Source organism: Balearica regulorum, chromosome 17 (assembly GCF_011004875.1).
Source record: "Balearica regulorum gibbericeps isolate bBalReg1 chromosome 17, bBalReg1.pri, whole genome shotgun sequence".
Classification (NCBI taxonomy): domain Eukaryota; kingdom Metazoa; phylum Chordata; class Aves; order Gruiformes; family Gruidae; genus Balearica; species Balearica regulorum.
Genome location: NC_046200.1, coordinates 3,945,058 through 3,967,091, shown reverse-complemented (window position 1 = coordinate 3,967,091; position 22,034 = coordinate 3,945,058). Strand labels below are relative to the sequence as shown.

General features: G+C 42.0%; 1 protein-coding gene across 2 annotated transcripts in view; it reads left to right on the top strand.

Moving 5' to 3' along the window:
- SBNO1 (strawberry notch homolog 1) overlaps positions 1–11,048 on the top strand; it is a 33,733-nt gene extending 22,685 nt beyond the window's left edge. For both annotated transcript variants that reach the window (XM_075770224.1, XM_075770225.1), the window contains exons 19-32: positions 22–191; positions 1,054–1,185; positions 2,430–2,565; positions 2,980–3,092; positions 3,193–3,264; positions 3,745–3,844; positions 4,377–4,451; positions 4,702–4,848; positions 4,928–5,022; positions 5,746–5,838; positions 6,293–6,430; positions 7,129–7,205; positions 7,968–8,161; positions 9,098–11,048. In XM_075770224.1, coding sequence (XP_075626339.1) covers positions 22–191; positions 1,054–1,185; positions 2,430–2,565; positions 2,980–3,092; positions 3,193–3,264; positions 3,745–3,844; positions 4,377–4,451; positions 4,702–4,848; positions 4,928–5,022; positions 5,746–5,838; positions 6,293–6,430; positions 7,129–7,205; positions 7,968–8,161; positions 9,098–9,240 — 1,685 coding nt within the window. In that variant the 3' untranslated portion in view covers positions 9,241–11,048. The remainder of the gene's footprint in view (positions 1–21; positions 192–1,053; positions 1,186–2,429; positions 2,566–2,979; positions 3,093–3,192; positions 3,265–3,744; positions 3,845–4,376; positions 4,452–4,701; positions 4,849–4,927; positions 5,023–5,745; positions 5,839–6,292; positions 6,431–7,128; positions 7,206–7,967; positions 8,162–9,097) is intronic.
- The last annotated feature ends 10,986 nt before the right edge of the window (positions 11,049–22,034 follow it).

The window sequence follows — 22,034 nt, the reverse complement described above, 5'->3', positions numbered from 1 at the left end:
AGAGTTTCTCTTAAATTTCAGCAAACAGTAACACAAACAGTAGCTTTGTAACAAGTCAGGATGCTGTTGAAAGGGCCCAACAGATGAAAAAAGAACTGCTTGATAAACTGGAAAAGCTGGCTGAAGATCTTCCTCCTAATACACTGGATGAGCTTATAGATGAACTGGGAGGTCCTGAAAATGTTGCAGAGGTAAGCTGGTGTTCAGGTTTAGAAAAAAAATACTTTTTTTTCTACTGCAGCCATATGTTATCTATCTGGCTACAGTAAATCAGTGTTTGTCATTCTTCAAGGTTGCATGTGACCTAAGTATCTACTAAAGAGAGTTTGTTTATCGGTTTTAGACCATAATCTCACAGGGATAAGTTCTTGGTGAATGCCTTGAAATTAAAGAGAAACTTGAAGATTGTATTAGAATACAGAGGAGAGCTCTGAATGGGTAAATAGGCTGTTTCTGAGACTGACAGTTTCTTGTTGGGTAAATCGTACTAGTTTTCCCATATAGTGGTATATTTCTCTAACTAGCTGTAGTCAGTTTGAAGCTGGTATATATAAAACAGAAAACAAGCTTTAGTTCATCTTCCTAGGCAATGAAGATTAAGAACCTGTATAACAAAACTGCATTAGTGAAAAGCCTGATGAATTATTATCTCTCTTTCTCAATAATTTTAGAAACATGTCTCTTAACCTACCTGTTTCTATCAAGTAGAAACATCATTGTGATTTAAAAGACCCTGTTAAAATCAGTGACAACCTCAGCTGTCACTTTAGTTTTATTTTCTTAGTAAATCCCTTATGAACAGTAGTATAATACTATGTAATTTCTATATAGATAGGCTTAGTTATGTTTTTGATTCCCTGAGTTACCTCTAAATAAGTGTTCCATATAGCAGATAATGGCATCAACCAAAAAATAATCCAGGTTCCCTAATGTACTTTTGCACTTGAAGTAAAGGGTGTTGTATGAATAAATAGTATCATTGCTTGAAGTCTTTGGTCATGTAATAATTTTGGTACTGCCATAATGAGTTTGTATTCTCTTTTATTTTTAAAGATGACAGGCCGCAAAGGGAGAGTTGTAAGCAATGATGATGGCAGCATATCTTATGAGTCAAGGTCTGAACTCGATGTGCCTGTTGAAATTCTGAACATCACGGAAAAGCAGAGGTTCATGGATGGAGATAAGGTAGTCCTTAGAGATAGAATTTAGAAAAGCTTACCAGATGCCATAGTAACACTGATTAGGTTATTCAAGTTGTGCTCTACCATTATCCCACAGTGACATTTTAGGTACTATAAGTACTAGTTAGAAAGCATTTTCTCTTTGCTGCTGTGTGTGGTGTTTTTCAAACTGGTATGTTCAGTAGTCCTGCCTAATACGTGGCTGCAGCATGCTTTAAAGGTCAGGCCGTAGCCAGGGTGGTAACGGAGGCCTGTGCCTAAAGAGGTGTGTACATGTGTGCCAAACTGAAAGCTAGCACCTTGAAGCTGGTCTTGTAAATACCATATGTTTAAAAGACAGATAAACCCTCTGCATCTTTGCGATTCCTTTATCTGGATAACTGTGCACCTCTGCTTTCAAGAGGAAATAATGAAATTAAGAAGTGGGACAAGCTACTGACTGACTTGGAATGAGAGGGAGTAAAAACTTTCAGTGAGAGGCTGAAGGGATAAGGGGGAGGTTGTTTACCTTGACAAGCGTTGAGCAGTAATGCTGGGAAGAGCAATAGCTTTTGTCCTTCACATTTCACTCTGAAAGAAAATACTGACTGGAATAATGGTAGAATTGAAACTGATGAAAGAAGGAAAAAACCAAAACATCTTTCCCGGGGTTCATTTGGGACATGCTACCACAAGAGGGCAAATCAAGTAAGTGTAGCTGTTGGGTGGAACTTCTATGGTCTGTTGTTACACTTGAGGGTAAATACTCAATTCCTGTAAGTGACTTGTGCACAGTCAAAACATTTACATTCTTTCAAGGCAAATGCATTCAGATACTAGAATGGCCACATACTCTGCCTTATACAGTATTAGCAGCAACTTTTTATCTTCTGTGTTGCTTGCTGTCAGAGCAAGTCTCCCGGTGTCTCTCTGCTTTTCATTCTGAAGTGCAGGCCAACATCAGAGAAACCTGCCCTTTGGAATGGCAAGACTGCAACATACTGCCTGCCTTCATTTGCACATGAAGGTGTTGCTGAAAAGTAAAGTGAAAGCCACTCCTTTCACTCAAAAAAATCCATTAGCATTTCTGACTGATAAAGAGAACCATACATATTCTCCTCTCCCTTTGCAATAGCAAGACCAAATCACAGTGAAACCATTCCAGACCTGTGTTAGTAGTAATTCTAAAATTAAATTTTTTTTAGAAACTGAAAACTGAAGCTTGATCTTAGATTTATTGTTAACTAACAACTCCTTTCTTAATAAAAGAACATTGCCATAATCTCGGAGGCTGCCAGCTCTGGTATATCATTGCAAGCAGACCGTAGAGCTAAGAATCAGAGACGGAGAGTTCACATGACTCTGGAGTTGCCGTGGAGTGCGGATAGAGCAATACAGCAGTTTGGTAAATAACTCTTTTGTTACCTCCTCTCACTCAGTAATATTGACTGAATTTACTGCTCATTCACTGGAAATAAGATTGACTAAGCAACCTCTTAAGGACCCTTCCAATCTCCTTTACCTGTGAATGCAATCAGCTTTATAGTCATGGCTAATAGTCTTGAAAGTTTTAAAAGAAACCTAGCAAACAAACTTATACTCCAGCTTAGGGTTTTTTCCATGTATCAAGTGTCTTTATGAAAGCTGCCACAACTCTAGAGCATTCGTGTACTATCTTCTAGTGGTTGTATTACAGCAGAAACTAATTTTCAGCGGGATTAAGTTTAACTTTTTTTTTTATCCTTCACAATTCAGTTTATTAGAAATGTTCAGTGGAGTGGAATTTATTTAACATATATGTTTCTATTTAATTATCCAGGAAGAACTCATAGATCCAACCAAGTGACTGCTCCAGAGTACGTGTTCCTAATTTCTGAATTGGCAGGAGAGCAAAGATTTGCATCTATAGTTGCAAAAAGACTGGAGAGCTTGGTAAGATTGTTTCAAGAAGTCTGATGCTTCATGTGAGAAAATACAATTTAGATTTCTTTTTCTTAAAACTTGATGTAATTACAAAGGTGTGTCTTAACAGGGAGCCCTCACCCACGGTGACAGACGAGCTACAGAGACTCGAGACCTCAGCAGATTCAATTTTGACAACAAGGTGATGGTTCTGTTTCTGTTTGAAAGCTTGTGCTGTGGTGCTTATTCCCCACGTGACCTGTTGAGGAAGGATTTCTTCCACCTCCTGTGAAGGGTTTTACTTTCAACTGTATTACTTTCTGATAGGAGGCCTCTTTCTGAGAGAGCCAGAAAGCATTCTTAATTCTGTTTGCAAAACCACATAGAACATAAATACAAGTGTAAATTTTCTGCATTTGCTAACAATACAAGTCTTAAGTAAATGGTATGTGTCCTTTCAGTCACAACTGAAAGGTGAATTTGGCAATTCTAATTAGAAATTTAGAATGGGCTGTTTATATAGTATAGTTTATAATTGAAAAGCTAATAGCCACTTTCCTTTATTGTAGAGAAAAATGTTTTATTGTGAATTACAAATGCTAGTTAAACCATGTATGCTTGGGTCTGAGGCACAAACACCAGATCATGATGTTAGAGCAACTTCTTTCTCTTTCTTGTACAGTATGGCAGAAATGCTTTAGAGATTGTAATGAAATCCATTGTGAACTTGGACTCCCCGATGGTCTCGCCACCTCCTGATTTTCCTGGAGACTTCTTCAAAGGTAAGTATAATTCATTGGATATAATAGCTACCTTTTGATCATTCTCCAGTACACAGAAAATGCAAATAATTTTAGAGCTAGAATACATTGTTATTATTTAAACCAATCAGCTGGCCCAGGTAGGCTCTTGCTGAATGTTACTCCTATGCATGTTGCTTGAATGTTGAAGTTCATGTATGAAACAAGATACATAAACTCTCTCAATATAAAGCATATTCTATATATGTTTGGCTAAAGTATTACATACAGTTCTTTAACTTCACTTTCCCATTATCTGTTGCAGTATCTTGTTCTGTGGGCTCATGTATAGTGCTATTATTAGTTTTCCCTGCCTGTGCTTCCTGGAAGGACAGCAGGCAAAGTTCTGTCTTGTTTATTGATACATTAAGTCAGAAATTGGGAGTGATGTATTTAAGAGGTGTCAGAAGCTTTGAATTGGCTCCTGAAACAAGATTGCTAAAGAAGCTGTTACTTCATTGGTTTATTTTTAGACAGCGAAGCAGCTATGATTTAACATCTTTCTTTTTCCTAGATGTTCGTCAGGGATTGATTGGCGTAGGCTTGATAAATGTAGAAGACAGATCTGGAATACTAACGCTTGATAAAGGTATTTATGTGTTTAGTGTATCTGTAGAATGTCACTAGGAATATCATATATCGTGATAGTGGATTCCTAGCAACAGAACTGAAGTTGTAACTATCTAAGAAGTGACTTTTTTTGAGAACTTCAGAATGTTTTCCTCATTTCTGAAAGAATGGATTTAAGTAGTCTTTTTGAGACTCTGAATACTGATTGAGAGCTTGTCATCAAACTTAATCTTTGACCTAATGTATTTCTTTTTTTTTTTTTTTTTAAGATTATAACAACATAGGGAAATTTCTGAATAGAATTCTTGGTATGGAAGTACATCAGCAGAACGCTTTATTCCAGTACTTTTCTGACACATTAAATGCAGTTATTCAAAATGCTAAAAAGAATGGAAGATATGATATGGGCATCTTAGGTGAGTAAATCAATTTCTCAGTACTCTTGCACTTGAGTAAGAAGAGAGAAACAGAATAACTGTGTCCTTTTCTTTTAAGATTTGGGCTCTGGGGATGAGAAAGTAAGGAAGGCAGACGTTAAGAAGTTTTTAACTCCTGGATATTCTACCTCTGGTCATGTAGAACTATACACAGTAAGTTAATTCTGGTCCCCCCTTTGTATGAGCTAATAAAACTTGCTTGCTGATAAGTTTTTAAAACATGGTGTCATGGTTTAACCTGGCAGGCAGGTAAAACAACTACACAGCCATTTGCTCGCTCCACACACACACACAGTGGGACGGGGGAAAGAATCAAAAAGAAAAAGGTAAAACTTATGGGTTGAGATAAAGACAGTTAATAGGACAGAAGAGGAAGAGAATAATTATAAAAGAACAAAACAATTGCTTATCACCTGGAGCCAATGCTCAGCTAGTTCCTGAGCCACGCTGCCTCCTGGCAAACCCCCAGTTATATACGGAGCATGATGCCATATGGTATGGAATATCCCTTTGGCTGGATTGGATCAGCTGTCCTGGCTGTGTCCACCCCAGCTCCTTGGGCCCCCCGCCGCCTTGTTGGCAGGGCAGTGTGAGAAGCTGAAAAGTCCTTGACTGCTTGGCAACAGCTAAAATATTAGTGTGTTATCAACATTATTCTCATCCTAAATCCAAAACACAGCACTACCAGCTGCTAGGAAGAAAATTAACTCTATCTCTGCCGAAACCAGAACACATGGCAATCAGCTAAGCATGTGGTGAGTGAGGAGAGGTTCAGGCCTTTCACTGGGCAGTATTTGGTTCTCAGTTCTTTAGTTGCTGTGTCTGTGACTGTTGTAAAGCCTGTTTTCCACATACCCCTGCATGGCTGTCTTCTAGATCAGTGTAGAGCGAGGAATGTCTTGGGACGAAGCAACTAAGATGTGGGCAGAGCAGACGGGTCCAGATGATGGATTTTATTTATCACTACAGGTAAGATCCTTTGTCTCTTGAATTATGTTCAGAGAAGTTTTTTGGGGGCTCACCAAATACACTGTCTCCTCTGAAAAATTTCTTATTCAGATTAAAAGCATTTTGCAAAACTGAACAGTAATTAATCTTACATAAAAATGCATGTTGTTTGCTTCCAACGCTAAGTACAAAGCACTCCTTTTTAGCTGCTCAGGATACTTTGATAGGAATGTGAGCCCAAATTAATAGCTCTTATTTAAACCTGCATCAAGAAATCAGATGCTTTCACTCTACATTAACCTTACAACTTTTCCTTTAGATTAGTGGTACTGTCTTCTAAAGGTGTCCTTATTATTACCAGTTGTCTTTTTGCACACACACAGTATTATTCTGTAAAGAACACAGTAAGGAATCACTTAAGGTAGATACTGTCACCATGTTTAAACTTACAAAGTTTTTGGTTTGTCTTTTCCAGATAAGAAATAACAAGAAAACTGCTATTCTAGTAAAAGAAGTGAATCCTAAAAAGAAGCTTTTTTTAGTATACAGACCAAATACTGGGAAGCAACTCAAACTAGAAACATGTGCAGACCTGAAAAAGAAATACAAGAAGGTAACCGTTAAGTTATGCTAGTGTTAAACTTTAACAAAAATTGAAAAAAATTTAAGGGCTTTTTCTGGTATTTGTGTATAATTCTGGCAAGTAAAAAACTCTAGACTTAATTGTCTTTGGGTCTTTTTAAGCGGGTCTGCATGGTTTCTGCATTCCTCCAGCTAAAGCTTTCTGAATATAAATCATCTGTGATGTGGCAATATAAAATGAGGGGTTTAGGGTCTAGCAAGGAAAAGTCTTGCTTATGTTTAAGGTGTACAAACATGTTCTTAAATAAGCATTTATGTACTGTGTATTCTAAGTAATGATGCTGAAACTTCAGGTGTCTGTTTTAAATACTGTAATGGATTCTTTTGTTTAGAGGCTGGTAAAATATCTACACTTAAGCAATTTTTATAGTGTTAAATTTGTAAAAACTTGAGGAAACTGAGAATCAGGCTGATTGTTGGAAAAGATCTGAGATTCTGCCAGTTGCATTACAGAGATTCTGCTATGTTCAAGCATTTTGCTCATCCTTTGAGATGGCATTCCCATTGAATAGCCTGAAATCATTACAATGTAATGTAGGATAACGTACCTCTCTTTGTCATCAGGATGTTGGTGCTCCCTCTTTTCTCATAGTAATGACCAAATTGCTTTTGTTCTATGCACGTCTTGATGTGTTTCAGTTTTATTCCCACTTTGAATGACTTTTCCAGGTACCTTCTGAAGATGCTCTGCCACACTGGTTAGAGCAGTACAATTCTTCTGCGGATACCTGCACCCACGCGTATTGGTTAGTATTTGTATGCACCTAGATGTTTTGAACTGTTTTACCTAAACTAGTTTATCACTACTTCTGCTATTCACATGAAATCTTGTGTTTCTTAATTAAGAAAAATTGTCTCATGACCAGTCTAATGACCCAACCTTTGAGCAGAAACATGAAGCTTTGTACTTGCTCTTTAAGTCCTCATATATTAGATGGATGCTAATGTATAAATTGTAATCCAGTAGAAGTATAATGTCTCAGGAGTAGCTTGTGCTTTAAGTGTTCTGATCTATCATGGTGGTAGGATAGTTCAGATGTTACTTGGGGGGGAGGAGTATTTGTACTTCACGTAGAGATGAGATGTCAGAAACAAGTGTTCCTGTGCTGCCTCTTCTAACAGTGTGTCTGAACTCAGCAGCTGATGTCTGAATTCCTGAGGAACAGCATACCTGGTAGAAGTTTCAGATTAATAGTGGAGCTTCTGAAATATACTGATTAGATACCAGTTTCATATGTGACAGATTCAGGTTCTCAGGTGATCTAACGGAGTAGTATCTTTGGCTTAAAGCTCTGTCTGTACTGTAAGATCTCACTTCTCTCTCACTTCTCAAAGCTTTACCATTAGAGGCATGCTGTGGATAAAGTATCCTTCTCTTACTGTGTACTTGCAGCCCTCCCTCAACTCTGAATACATGTGAAATAACTTCAGATCTCATTTTTAATTGAATCGGATACTTTCTGTTTGCAGAATTCTTCTGAAAGCTTTTTTTCTTGTCTCTACTGTAGGAGAGGCAATTGTAAGAAGGCAGGCTTGGGATTAGTTTGTGAAGTGGGACTCCGCTGTCGAACTTACTATGTCTTGTGTGGTTCAGTATTGAGCGTCTGGACAAAAGTAGAAGGCGTTCTAGCCTCTGTGAGTGGTACAAATGTGAAAATGCAAATAGTTCGTCTAAGAACAGAAGATGGGCAGAGGATTGTAGGTAAGTGGCTTGTCTGCTCCTTTATTTCCATCTTGGAGTAGAGGGAAGTTGTAACTTAGAAGTCTATGTTGAGAGTCACGTAGGAGACTTTATAAAGCTGCTTTCAAGAGAAAGGGCTTGTCAATTTGTGTATGTTGGGAAGGGGCAGAAGTACAACTGTTGAAATATGTAGTTGCAGTACAAATCCTGTTTTGAGTCAGGTTAAAGAAGGAAGAAATTTTTTTCAGCCAGGCTTTGGAACACTTACTCTTTCGGTTCTTTTGATTTACTAGGAACAAAAAAGTCATATTCAGCCAGTTCCAACCAACCTACCTTTTGAAACCATAAGGGCTCTGCTTTTTTCCCTGCTTCAGACAAAGAATAGTAAGCCCTCACAGTGGCTGTTTTCATGGGTTTTGAGCTACTGAAAGTCATGTGTAATCAATAGTTTAGAATGACTTCAAGATGATTATGTCATTCCTTGTCACTAAACCTCTTAGTGAAGTCCTCATAGCACAGAGGCTGAAATCTCCATATCTCTTTTAAACATGGACTTCCTGTGCTGTGTGATACCATGGCAGCTCCTACTCCAGTAACAGTTTTCTAAGATACTGAAACTAGATTTTTCATGTTTAAACTTTTGTGGTAGTATAACTTCGGTGAGACTAGAAAAGCAAAAATAGCTGACTTCTGGGTTTATGTGGCAGCAGGTACCATAAGAATAAAACTTGTCTTCAGGGGCAAAATGGCAACTTCTTTCTACTGCTTCATGATGTAAGGGATCTAGTGATTTTGGTGAGAAGCCGAACTTGTAGCTGTGCTTGGTTAGACTTGACATTGGAAACTGGTCACTGTTGACTGTTAGGTAAATTAAATGGTGGGATCGTCAGCCTGAGGTTTTAATGAACAAATTAAGTTTGCGTGCTTATGAAACAATCAATTTGTTACCGTTTCCAGGTTTGATCATTCCTGCAAATTGCGTATCGCCCCTTGTAAACCTCCTGTCAACGTCAGACCAGTCTCAACAGCTTGCAGTACAACAGCAGCAGATATGGCAGCAGCATCACCCGCAAAGCATCACCAATTTCAACAGTGCATAAGAGGACAAACTACAGGTGTTGACTTTGGCGTTTGAGGAAAAGGCTGTAAAAGCATATCACTTGCATAAAAATCAGGGACAGATTCCAAAGAAATATAACTTTTTCAGTTCAGTTGTGTGCTCTCAAATACTTTGGGAATAAAGAGATCTAAAAAGGTTGGTAGAACTGAAAGCCAGCAGTTGTTTATGGTGGTGCATCTGTCTTTCCTTATGCTCTCTGTAGTGCTTCCTGTTTGCTTTTACTTTTGGCCTTTTAAGCTACAAACCACAATTTGTTTGAAAATGCTTGAAAATCCCCAAGCAGGCTTTATTTTTATCTTGTCATACAGTGCTCAGGGTTTAACGCAGTGCATCGATGCCATTGCTGTGGGAGATATCCTCGAATGCATGTATTGAGTATATATATAGAAAATATATATTGGGTTTTTCTCTTCAATTTATGAGTTTATAAAAGCATGAAACCTAGAGGTTGCACATCATGCATTCGGGTTCCTTCCCAGTTTCTGTTTGACAGTGCATGTCTTTGGAAACGGGCGTGGACAGGATAAACACAAGAGACAGGAATTCAGAGAGAAACACAATCTTAGTTGTACAGCATTGGTTATTGCATTTTTATAGTGTTTATACCCAGGTGTTGCATTTTTTCTGGTTCTCTCCTGGGGGTTATATATTTGAGTCTACAACATGTTCTTTTTGTGATAAACATCTTAAATTAAAATTAGTTCATTTTTAATGTATTAATGGTATTCCTAATGTGTACTGCAAAGATGGCTGGATGCCTATTTTCCTTAAAGTGAAGCATTTCCTTAATCCGAGGTGGTTATGGAAACTTAAGTGCAAATTCACTTCCATCTCGCATACAATCTTATATTTTTTACTTCATTAATTTAATTTGTCACTTGTAAGATGAAACCTTACTTGAGCTGTAAATTAGAGAATGGGGAAACACTTGAGGGTTCCGCTGTATGTGCTGTTTCTGTTACCCAGTAACTTGAATACTGTTTAATATGTTGTAAGACATTGTAGAGTTTATCTGGAGCTGTTTAAAAGAAATTGTAATGTACAAATGTGAATAGTCACTTATCTATAATATGGGTAAGTTTTGGTTTGCCTATAATAGTAGATGTTTATAAGAAAGTGAAGGACAATGTTTGTCATTTCTTGCTTGCACAGGTTGCACTATTGAAAATTGAGATTGTATAAACCTGTCCAAAAAACCTACAAGATAATGATCTTGTAGATGTCAAATAAAAGTTATTGTACTAACAAGAAGTGGAGTCTTGTTTAGGCAATCACTGTATTAAAAAAAACTAACAAGTCTGTACAATTGGAATTTGACAGGACTTGGCATGTTCCAGTTTGCTTTAGCCTGGCTTCTGTCTTGCAGTCCAAATATTTCAGCTCAGCTCTCTAATAAGGCAAGAAGCAAATTGGGTTTAAACCTTGATGCTTATTTTCAGTAAGGTTCACCTGACAGAGCAGCAATCCACTGTAGCCTGTGTCACTTCTGGAAATGCTCCCTGAGCCAGATTAAAGTGTCATAAAGACTTTTTTTCCATAATTACCAGGGGCCAGAAGTTCCACAGCTTGAGGCTGAAGTCGAGTGCTCTTATGTGAATTACTTTGCTTATGGTTCCGTAACGCTGCCTGTGCCGGCGCCTCGGTGCAGTAACAGAGCACCTGCTTGTTGGGGAAGGAAGCCTGCCTGCTCCCGGCTCCCACTCCCAACTGGTCGGGGGGTGAATCCCCTGTGCACATTTGTGACTGACTGGAAATGCAGATCTAGAATAAACCGACATATTCCCTATTGCCCTGGTGTCTGCTACGTGTGTAAAGTACTTGTAATGCAGGTGGTAGGTGAGTTGGGAGTGGTTTAATCCACTGGCAGTAAAGGGAAGCTTGCCTGAGTGTTGTGATACCAGTAGGAGCTGATTATCCCCCAGAAAAGTGTAGACCACAGCCAGGGTGTGGGGGAGGATGTTCATGTGTTTTGTAGCCACTGTTGGATGTATCTGGCATCCATTCCAGGGAAAGGGATTTTGAGAAGCATGTTGACAGATTACTATTGCAACAGTTAGTGAACCAAATAGCTAGTAACAAAAGCTGTGTGTGGACTTCGCTGTCCTTTTTTTTTGTAAATTATTATTATTTGGTGTAGGAACTTCTACATCTCACCATTCTGAGATGGTAATGTATTTTTAAACTTTAATCCTCAGTAAGATGGTTCTAGAAGTGGTAGATTCATAAATAGTGATTCTTTTTTTTTTTTAAACAAGTCATTATTTAAATACATGTCAGTTCCTAAGTGCTCTTCTCAGCCTGCTGTGCTAACTCTGGGTGTTGGGATGAGCAGATGTTAATTGGATATTCTCTGTATTCATAACCAAACACCACAACTTGATTTCAGGAGTTTATAGCATGTGCTGTTTGCTCACACCTTCCTAAACTTCCTGTGGACTTATGTCCCTGGAGGGAACAAAAACCCGACAGTACTTACACTTAAAGATCTCTAAGAACTGTTCCCGTTCCAGAAACCCCTTCCCTGCTTGCTCTCTGCTTCGTGCCACCATCAATGCCTTGGCTTTGTCATTCAGCTACTAACACATCTGCAGCCCCACCTCTGGAGTGTTCTAACATCTTAAAGGCTAACATAAAAAAAAAAAAAAGTCTTCAAGCTACAGAAAAGATGTTTTTTTTCTTAAAAATTCCTGCTCAGTGGTTGGGGTGTGGTTTTTTTTTGGTAGTAGTTTATTCCTTGCGTGAGCTGCTGCTAAAGCTTGGAGGAGAAAAGGAATAATAAATAGCACTGGGGATGGGATAAGGAACAGCTACGTGGTGTCTTCTTGCAGCGCTGCCCGTAAGAAAAAGAGAGACTGATTGTCATCTCATAGAGACTACTCAGCTAGGTGAGAGTTGTCTCTGTTTTTCTGACTTGTGGGGTGATGATCTGCTTCCTACAGATCGCCATCTGAAATGGATATCAAATTTATAAAGGGTCGATGTCTCTGATAACAGGCGAAGCTAAATGTGAAATGGTAGTAACTTCTGAACTGTGTGAGTTTTGGAAGCATGCTGTAGAAGGGGAAGATACGTACTTTAAGTTGACTTGGGAATTGAAGGGATAAAATTTTGGGATTTCTTTTTTAAACTGTCCCTTGACAGCAACTAAATTTTGACTTGTTAACTAGTTTCATACTTACGAGATGTCTGACTCAGTAAATGCAGTTATAACCCACTAAAACCCCCCTCTGCACAGCAAGTTTTCAATTTGTTTTTTTCTGATCGCTGTATGGTCCATTGGGAACACAAACATCTTGTAAGGACTTTGAGTTCCCCAAAGATGCTAGTTGTCTCGTCAGTGTATAGTATTTTCTTTGTAAATGAAGAAAGCTCTGCAACCTGTAAACATTTGTCAAGTGAATTATTAAGGGGTTTTGTATTTTTCTTCTGTGTTTGGAATAAGCTTCATTCAGATCCCATCGCAGTCTGTACATATATAGAAAGAGTATGTATGTATATAGAGATGTTAAAGGCTACTGAATTATTGAATGTAAATAACTTTTGTTTTTCTTTGTGGTTTTTTCCTTCATGACCTTCCCAAGATGTATTCCTGTTTTCTCAACCTGCCAAACAGGCAGTTTGTGTGTACTTTAAAATATATATAGCATATATAAAACTTCCAAGGGATGTGTGCATACATTGTAGATGTCATATGTTGTCATCGTTTTTTTCAAAACTATCAATTGTCCATCTGCCACGATCCTTCTGATGCTTTGTGGTTTTGTTCTATATTTTTAGTGCATAATGCATTTTCTTGAGAGAAATGGATTCCCGATGTCTTTCAGTGACTGGTACTATTTACTTCTTAGTGCCTGTATCAGAAACAAGTATTTGAATTTTCATGTAGTTTGTTTTCTTTAGTCTTTTCAGTGCGTTTCACATCTTGAGCTTTAATCCTAGACACACTTCCATTTTCTTCTGCTTATTAGTATCGCTAGTTGTGCATTCAGTGAGCTCCTACAACACGAGTTTTAGAATTAAATGCATCAGCAGTAGGACTTGCCCACTGTCCTAACATGTAAAAGTGGTTGCTACATTCATATGAAATGTCTTAAAAGCACCCTAGGAAGGCAAGTAATGGGAGAGTAGAAAAGATGTACCTGGGAAAGTTTTGGGCTTCATGTAATGTCTAAATGTGCAAAACTTTCTTTACCTTACAAAATAATGGCATGTATTTTTTATTGCCAGATAAAAATACATATATTTATATCAAAGTTTAAGGATAAATAAGAAATCCCTTGAATTGTCTGTCTCTTATTTAGCCCTTAAATCTCCAGCGGTTGTCACATAGGATTTGCCCTTCCCCTTCTGTGGGGAAGGATGGTCTCCGTACAGTTGTGTCCTGAATTAAGTGGGTGACAAAGTCCGTTGACTGGAGAGTCACGGCAGGAAGCGTCCAGCTGCAAGTAGCAGCACGATACTTCTGGTAGCTTCTGTGGTCAAGCTGAGCTTTAACAATGAATGTGGAGAAATAACGGAGGCGTTTTTGTCATGTACTGGCAGCTATGGTGTACGGTTCTGTGTCACAGGCTCTCATGGCAAAGACTGACAAAGCTGGCAGAAGTAATGAAGTCGCGCAACCACAGACATGCCTGAGTGCAGAACGAGACATGGGAAACCTCAAGGGCTGACGCTTCAGCTGAGAGCAGCCTTGGCCTCGTTTGCTGCTTAGGTTGTATACCAAGTTTGAAAAGCAACAACGCTCTTTTTAGGGAGAAAAACGTGAAGGAGGGAAGAAAAGACTGGAAATACCAGTGTGTCTCAGCCACAATTAGAACCGCTGAGGGCAGATCATCTCCAAAAGCTTATGCTAAAGAGAGTGCTAAGTAAAAACCTAGCAAGAACTTACTTGATGTGCTTTGCTGTTTCCTAACCGGTCCAAAATCATTTCTGAGTGTACAAAGCCTGAGGCAAAAATAAAATTCAAGAATAGGAACTGGACAGGTTTAAGCTGAGGCCAAAACTTGTGTAAGGAATTTTTCGCCTGCTGTGTTGTGAACCAATACCGCGGGGTTTTATGGAACTGCATGCCTCACGTGTAAAGGGTGCTGATGTTTCTTTCCAGAAGACAGACGTCTGTGCTAAGAGGGCAGCCTGAAAGTAATGGATCTGGTGCGCTCGGGCAGGCAGCTTAGCCAAGATAGAAATGCATTTGGATTGAAGCAATGTCTTTTGTTTATAAAAGTCCTGCGATGCTTAAATACTTGAATCAACCTGTGTTAAGTTTTATTTTTTAAGAAGGAAGTTCGGTTAGTGTTGCTGAGCGTAGAGCGTAACTTCAGTGAGACAGGTCACCTGCGGAAGGGTAGTTCTCCTGTAGCTGATTTGCACTGGGAAGGGTAAAGACACATTTCTGCTGGCGTTTCTGATTCCATACATATTTATGTATCCACTTTCTGATTTGGAGAGGATCACCAGTAAAATGCCAGATTTCACTGCAGGCATTTTTATTTGCCAAGTCATTTGATTTATTTTTCACTCATTGACACACAGTCCCACAGCCTACTGAGTTTTATTTGAGGTGGGTGTTCGTTGCCTCAGCATCTTCCCGCAATCCTGCGGAGGGGCTGCACCGCACCCCTGCAGTAACTTTTGCTGTGAGATTACCTCCACGCAAAGGCTACACCATTTATTTAAAGTAGGACTTTGCCATTAGTACTTCTTCAGCTTCCACCTTTAATAGTCCCAACGTGACAGAGTTCCAAAGATGCGTAACGTTTAAGATGAATTGTTCGTGTTCGTTTTATTGCCTGCCCTAATTGGAAACGTTTGCCAACCCCTTCAATATCTGCCCACATTCTCCATGCGAGCAGACAATACCTGCGCACGCCAACTGTCCCTGTGCAAAGTGGCAGAACTTTGAGTGCCCAGCAATAAAATATTACAGCAATGTTTAGAAAGATTTGTACTCACAAAAATGACAAACTGTGGAACATGATGAATTCTGTATTGAGTCTTTTTTTTTTTTTTTTGTAAAAAAATGTTAAATAAATTAAACTAACTACTAGTTTGGGTTTTTTTCCCCCTTTTGATTTTCTATTGTGGAACTTACCCACGTAGGTTGTTTATACTGGAAAGCCTTTCAGCAATACTTCTGCATATGTTAAACACATTCATTGTTGCTCCATTTTAAGATCCCTCAGACTAGTAGAAGTCATGTTGTAATAGTCCAAACATTTTTTCTTTCAATCCATTAAAATACCTGGCACTTAACCTGCTTAATTTCACTGGTTAATTAAATGGCTTTATTGGTAGTTAAGAGCAGATTCATGACATTCTTTGAATGCTGACTGTAATGATCTTAAAAAAGGGAGGAGAGTTTATGAAAACTGTGTCAAGATTGGAAAGTATCAACTTCTTCATATTCTATGCAGAGTGCGCAAGTATCTCCTTTGTCCAAAGAGCTAGTTTGGGATGAACAGGCTAATGTAATCTTATTTTTGTGAATCATTTTATGTTGACTTTTATTCTCATTTTCCCCAGACCTGGAAAGGTGATGATGCCAAGTTCTCAGCAATGAATGAAGATGTCCAAACCTCAGAATTTAATTACTCATTTTCATAAAGCGATAGATGTTGTTCTGTAAGTAAGGGAGAAACATCTTATGAGAGGTTCTGGTTGGCTTTTTCCCAATATGTAAATAATACACCTTAAAAATGCCAGAGAGGCAGCTCATGAGCCAACAGCTTCTACCTTTGGAAGTCCAGGTCTGATTTATATGTTCTTCCACATTTATAAGCTGGAAGAATTGACTGTGCCTGCTAAATATGCAATGAATTGCAGGGCATGAAACAGAGATCTGTATCAGATTAGCCAGAGTGACTAAATCATAAACCAGGGTGCAAGTGATTTAATTACTCCTGGGCAAGATCTCCCCTGGAGTTCACTTTGGAGTGAACAAAAAGGTACGTGTGAGTGATGAAACAGCGAAGATCTGAGCCTGCAGCTGGTCCCCACAAACCATCCCTGGTGTTACCCTCTCCATGCAGGAGAACTGGGATTTGGGAGCAGGCAGTGTTGCTTCACACCAGCAGCGCTCAGAATCGGGACTTTCACGGCATCAGCTCCTGCCTGCTTTTGTGTGAGGCCCCCCCAGTTCTCCCATCCCCAGCTCAGGCCTCGGGGCTGCAAGATGGCTGCTGAGCCACGTGTGTCCCACTGGCCCTTCACTGCTTTCCAGGATGGACTCAAGCAAACCACTGGTGTTTTCTCCCTTCCCCAGCAAGAGAAAAGCATGTCCCAGGCCTATGCACTCCTGGGGAGGATGCCACGGCCTGGCCAGCCCTCCTGAAAACCCTTTTGGGCAGGTGGACCACGCTTCAGGGCTCAGGGGCTCTGCCTGTGGCTCGTGCCTCAGCCGCGCTGTGTTGGATCACTGGCAAATCTCGGCCTCAGACTGCACTGTTTAAACAGACAACGCTATCTCCTGTGACGAGTGTCTGCCAGGGCTGTAAATCCTTCACATCCGGGATTGTCCCTCCCTTTCTCTGCACACACGTAGAGCCCCCGATGACAGGGCCGGCACAGTGGCTGCCAGGCTGCAGCATCTGCCAGGGCAGCCGGCTGGCCGGTGGCTCCGCAGGGAAGACCCACAGCGTGTCTGCTCCAGAGAGACCTGGGGGGACCCTGCGGGCTCCCCTCTTTGCTTTCATAGGCAGTATTACAGGGCAGTAGGCTGCTGCTGTCACTCTTCAGGTAGACATTTAGGCAGAACATGATTGTTTGGCTGCCTAAAAATACTTTACATTTCCAGGCTCTAACGCTGTGGGCATCACCCCATCCCGCTGCCTCCACTGGGAGAGTGAAATCCAGCAATCGACACTGCAAGGCTCCTCACTGAGCTGGGCACAGAGGCTTTTACACCAGCAACCCTTGTGCACAGACAGCAGCTTAGCAAGAGGCGTCTTCAGAGCTCTCACTTTGACATGGAGTGGTGTTCTGGGGCAGGAGCACAGCGGATGTGTTAAACTCATCCTGGCAAAAGCTGTGACTGAGGTTCTGGCCTGGGCAGGGGAAGGCAGCGCCGTGTCAGTACAATGCCCGACTGCAGACCACCGAGGAGCCGCCTGTGTCACACGCTGCGCTCCTCGAGACCGTGCTGTTGTGTCGCTGCGATTTACCCCCTGGTTTTCCTCCTTCCCCTTTCTGCTCTCTGCTCTTCTCCCCCCCCCCCCCCCCCCCCCCCCGCCCCGCAGTTGTTGTGAAGCTCCGCATTCCTTTCCTCACAGTCATTTCCATTTTCCAGCCCTGGGCTTTGCTTGCACTCTCTCCTCCACTTCCTTTGCTCAAATGACCAGGAACAAAACAATTCGGGATGCTCCCTTCAGGCTTTAAAGTTGGTGTCGCAGTGAGGCTATGAGGGACAGAGGTGTTTCATGCCTCTTGATTATTTGTTTCAGGAATACGTCACTGGTCTGGTGATGCTTGGCTTGCATTTGGAAGGTTTCTTATAAGGCTTAACCCCAACATGTCCTTCCAAAAGGTAATGCAATTCTGCGGCCATCGCAGGTGTCACACAGATGCTTATTTCACACTGGCACAATTTGATTAGGGCATTTGGGTGTTTGACACCAGCCTGTGTACAGGAAGCGCTTCAGGCAAGCCAGCTTTGCTGTGGATTCCTCCACTCCTGGATGCAGAGCAGGTTCAGGAGCTTTCCCAGACAGGGCTGGGATGAAAGCAAGTCTCCAAGCCTCCTCTGCCCCAGCCAAAGGGTGGAGTATTCCCTGCCCTGGGCCCACGGCCGCACAGGGCGGGAGGCAGAGGCAGGGCCGTGCCGCAGCCCGGCAGCCAAGCGGTGCCAGCTCACTGCGCCCTGGGCCAGCAGCCCTCCTTGGCACAGCCTTCAAGGGCTTGGGAGTGGGAGGGTAAGGAGAGTCCAGCCCGCAGGGCAAGAAGGGAGAGTCCTTCCAGGCAAACCGAAGGAATCAGGCAGGGTGGAGCGCTCGTTTGTCTGGAAAGACGATGCAGGGAAGCCCTGTAACGTGGAGATAACGTGATCATCCGTTCCTGCAAGCAACACCAAGGAAGGAGGAGCCCCTTGGCCCAAGCCCTCGGCAGGGCAGGGAGAGCTCTCTTGCTGGCTGAGGGGCTCAGAAGCTTTATTTGCCTGTTCTTAACAAGCAAAATGAAACTGTTGTCTTTCCACTCTTATTTTCTTTGCTGGTTTTCATTGGAATCTGGGCTGGTTTTGATATTGGTGCCTGGTGCTCGTTTGCCTGGCAAACTGCAAAGAGGAAAACTCTCATTAGAGAGATTCCAGGCCTGTGCTTTTGTGGCTGAGGGCTTGGAAACTTCTCATTCCTGCTCTATGGTCCTCCAGGGAGACCTCCAGCCGGAGCAGGAGCGAGCAGGCTTGCTACTTACACTATCTCAAAGGTAAACCCAGAGTAGCATTGAGGCCTCTATCTTAAACATTTCCAGTCTCTTCCAACAGCTTTACAGGTGCTATTTGCTTTTTCTCCTTCTGGTATGGAGGCAGAATGTCCCCCTCAAAGATGGAACAAGCCTGGAATCGGCTTCTCAGCCCATAGGGCAGCACCCGTGCGGCGATGCCGAGCAGCTGTCTGCCTGGCAGGGCTGTTCCACTTGGCAGCCAGACAAAGGACTCAGGAGTAGGAGGAAAACAAGGCTGGGAGGGAAAGTCGCTCCAGATAATACGGCATCTGGCCTGGGAGGAACCATCTGAAAGTGGGGAGAAGGCCTAGGCTGGGAAAAAGTTTGTCAAGGAGAATTTAAGGGGAGAGCCAGTCCAGAATAGGCATCCAAACTTCGATCCGAAATGGTTGCAAGCCTGGCTGCTGACGTGCGCCAGGCGCTGGGAAAGGATTTTCTGGGGCCTTGCTCACGGCTGCTGCCGCAGCTCTTCTGGCTTCAGCACTCTGTATCGCAGCCCCCCTTGCAGAGGGGCTCAGAGGGCTGTTTTCTGCCGTGGGGGGAGAAATCCAGAGCTTCCAGGGGTATTTTGAGGTGTGAGAAGAAAAGGTACCAGGGTAGAGCCATGGAATCTGTATTTCTATTCAGGAATGAGTGTTTCTTGTTCATTTTGGTGAGGATGGGGCAGTTAGCAGCAAACAGGCAAAAAGCAGATCGTAGTGGAGGGACACCAAGGGCTGTCAGCTTTATCTTGGGAATAAAAAGAGCAGGAGGAAAAAAACCTTGCACCATCAGCAGGAAACAGTGGTAGGGAACAGAGACAGGAATGTAAGGAGCTGTAGCAAGGCAATAAGAAGGGAGCAACAGTGGAGCCAAAAAAGGATAAAATGCACAATTTTCCCTCTGTGCCAGTGTCCCAGACAGCCGCAGGAGTGTGTGAGGAGTCCCTGGAGCAGGGCCTGGGGAAGGAGGTGTTCTGCACCAGGAGGTGCTGGCTCCTTACCATCCCAGTAAGAAAAGGTACTTGGCTCTGTAAAGTATTTTCAAATGTTATTTGTTAGAGCTAACACTCACTTGTATCTACCACTTGTGCTCTTCAGAGAGGTTAAGACCACCTTCAGTCAAGACTTAAAAGGCTTAATTTTCAGCCTAGGCCTATCAAAGACTTTTCACTTCATTTTGGATAATCATCTTAGTTTTAGCACAAGAGAGCAGTTTGGTGACTGAATTAGTGCTTGGAGTTTGCAGATTAAATTAGTGCTCAGAAACTTGCAGTAGGTGCATCTATGATTATTTAATGTATGATGCTGGATCCCTAAAATGTGGGGGTAAGTATTTGAATATAAACTTCCTCCAGAAGAAGGGACAAACTTCCCATCTCTTTCCCTGTGCTGCTACATGGCGTCTCTGTGGTGGGTAAAGGACAGTTAGAACATCCCCAAGTCACTCAGTTAATTAAACCTCACAACAATGAATTACATTGAAATTAATGCGCAAATGTAATGTTTTACACATGTCGAAGACATGCCAGGAAAAAAACCCAGGGTCTTGCTGTGCCATCTTTAATTCTTCTCATTGTTGATTTAATCCAAGATGATCAGAAACAAGCCTAGTTTGCGCTCTCCATTTGCAGGTCTCCAAGAGTGTTACAGCATAGTTCTGCAAACACCGATGGCTATCTAGCTTTATTTCCAGATAAAAGGGAACAAACAGGTTTATCTTAAAGCATGGCCCAAGGTCTGTGGATCTACCACGAAGAGCCATCCTGACAACCAGCTGCCAGCACCTTCCCACATCATACTTTGCATGTTTAATTCCCTAGACCCTCGCCGGAGGGGTACGGCATCCAACCTCGCAGGGCTTTGGCAAGGGAAAACCTCCCCGAGATCAGTCAGAGCTTGGCTAAGCAGGGGCTGGAAGGCTCACTCTGTGGAAACACTGGCTGCTGAGTATTCCCAGTGGTTTGGGAGGAGCTGAGGTGAGAAAGTCAAACCAGGAGAGGGAACAGAGAAAATACAAAGAAAAGAAGGAGAAGAGGGGGACAGGGTGAATGTTGCAGATGTTACACAACTGAGAAGAGGTACCTGGAAAATACATCATCTGCATTTGCAGATGACTGAAGAGACAGGCACCTCTTATGTCCATCCTCCCTTGCTGAAAAACATAAGCATACGTGTTTATTTTCAAGTTACCTCTTCGTGTGGAGAAGGCTTGAAAATGTCACATGTGTGATAAAATAGCTCTGCTGTATTTCCTGCTCTATGACTTGGCCACTTGGTGATTAAGAGCTGCTTTTACTGTCAGTAAACAAGACTGTGCCATCAGTCTGCAGAGCAGGGACCTGCGGCTTGCTGCAAACAGCCTGGACCGTGCATGGTGCTGCAACTGTACTTGTTACACTCAATGCAGGGTTTGCATGTGCAGAACACAACTCTCAACGGCGCAAGCCATGCTCGTGACATAAAATGAGTTTAAACTACAGGCAGTCCCTCCAAGGGAGCTCGTATCTGTGGTCACCCCGCTAAACAGTCGGCCCAGGGCCCAAGCACGATGGTGGTTTTAATCTTGTGGCCATACCTGGTTCAAAACAACTGAAGTGAATCCACAGACCACATGGCATATAGGAAGAATTTGTAGGTACTTCCTACCCAAGCCAACTTCAGCAGTGCCTGCAAAAAAAGACCCAAGAGGCAGCTAGTAAAGTCGGTTGAAGCTTCCATAGCGTCTGAGGCCACTCAGTGAGGTTTCATTTACCGGGGTCTTGTGTCTTGTGCCACCGCTGCTACCTGTGCCCAGAGAACTGCAGAGCAGACGTAGAATACTGAGATGTGGTACTGCTGGGATCCCGCTTACAGGGCAAATGACTGTCTCCGCAAACCAGACCCTCACAGTTTGCTCCAAAGCTTGCAGTGTCTTGTGCTGAGGAAAGGATAAACTTTACAGGATCGTTTCCTTACCCCCCCCCCCCCCCCCAAATACCATATATTTTGAAGCTGTCATTATAAAACCCAAGCAAAACACAGGGGATCTTGTTCTTCACAGTATTGCTCTGAGCGCAGTTTTGTAGAGTTGGTGTAAAGCTGTGAAAAACATGGCAAGCACGGAACACTCCCATTTCGCACTCACTTGGTGTGACTGTAAACAACCGCACAGCAATGGAAAATCCCAGAGCGGCATGCCCCTCGCTTGCAGGACTTCTCTGGCCTTCCAGGAATTGACAGAAAGGCAGTTACAAATCTGGAAGTGAAGTTTCTGGGATGCAAAGTTCTCAGTCACATCTTTCAGGACTCTAATAAAAATTAGACAGTTAAAGCCCCAAGCACCAGTGTGAAAATATTGTCATTGAGCATGTAATTCTAT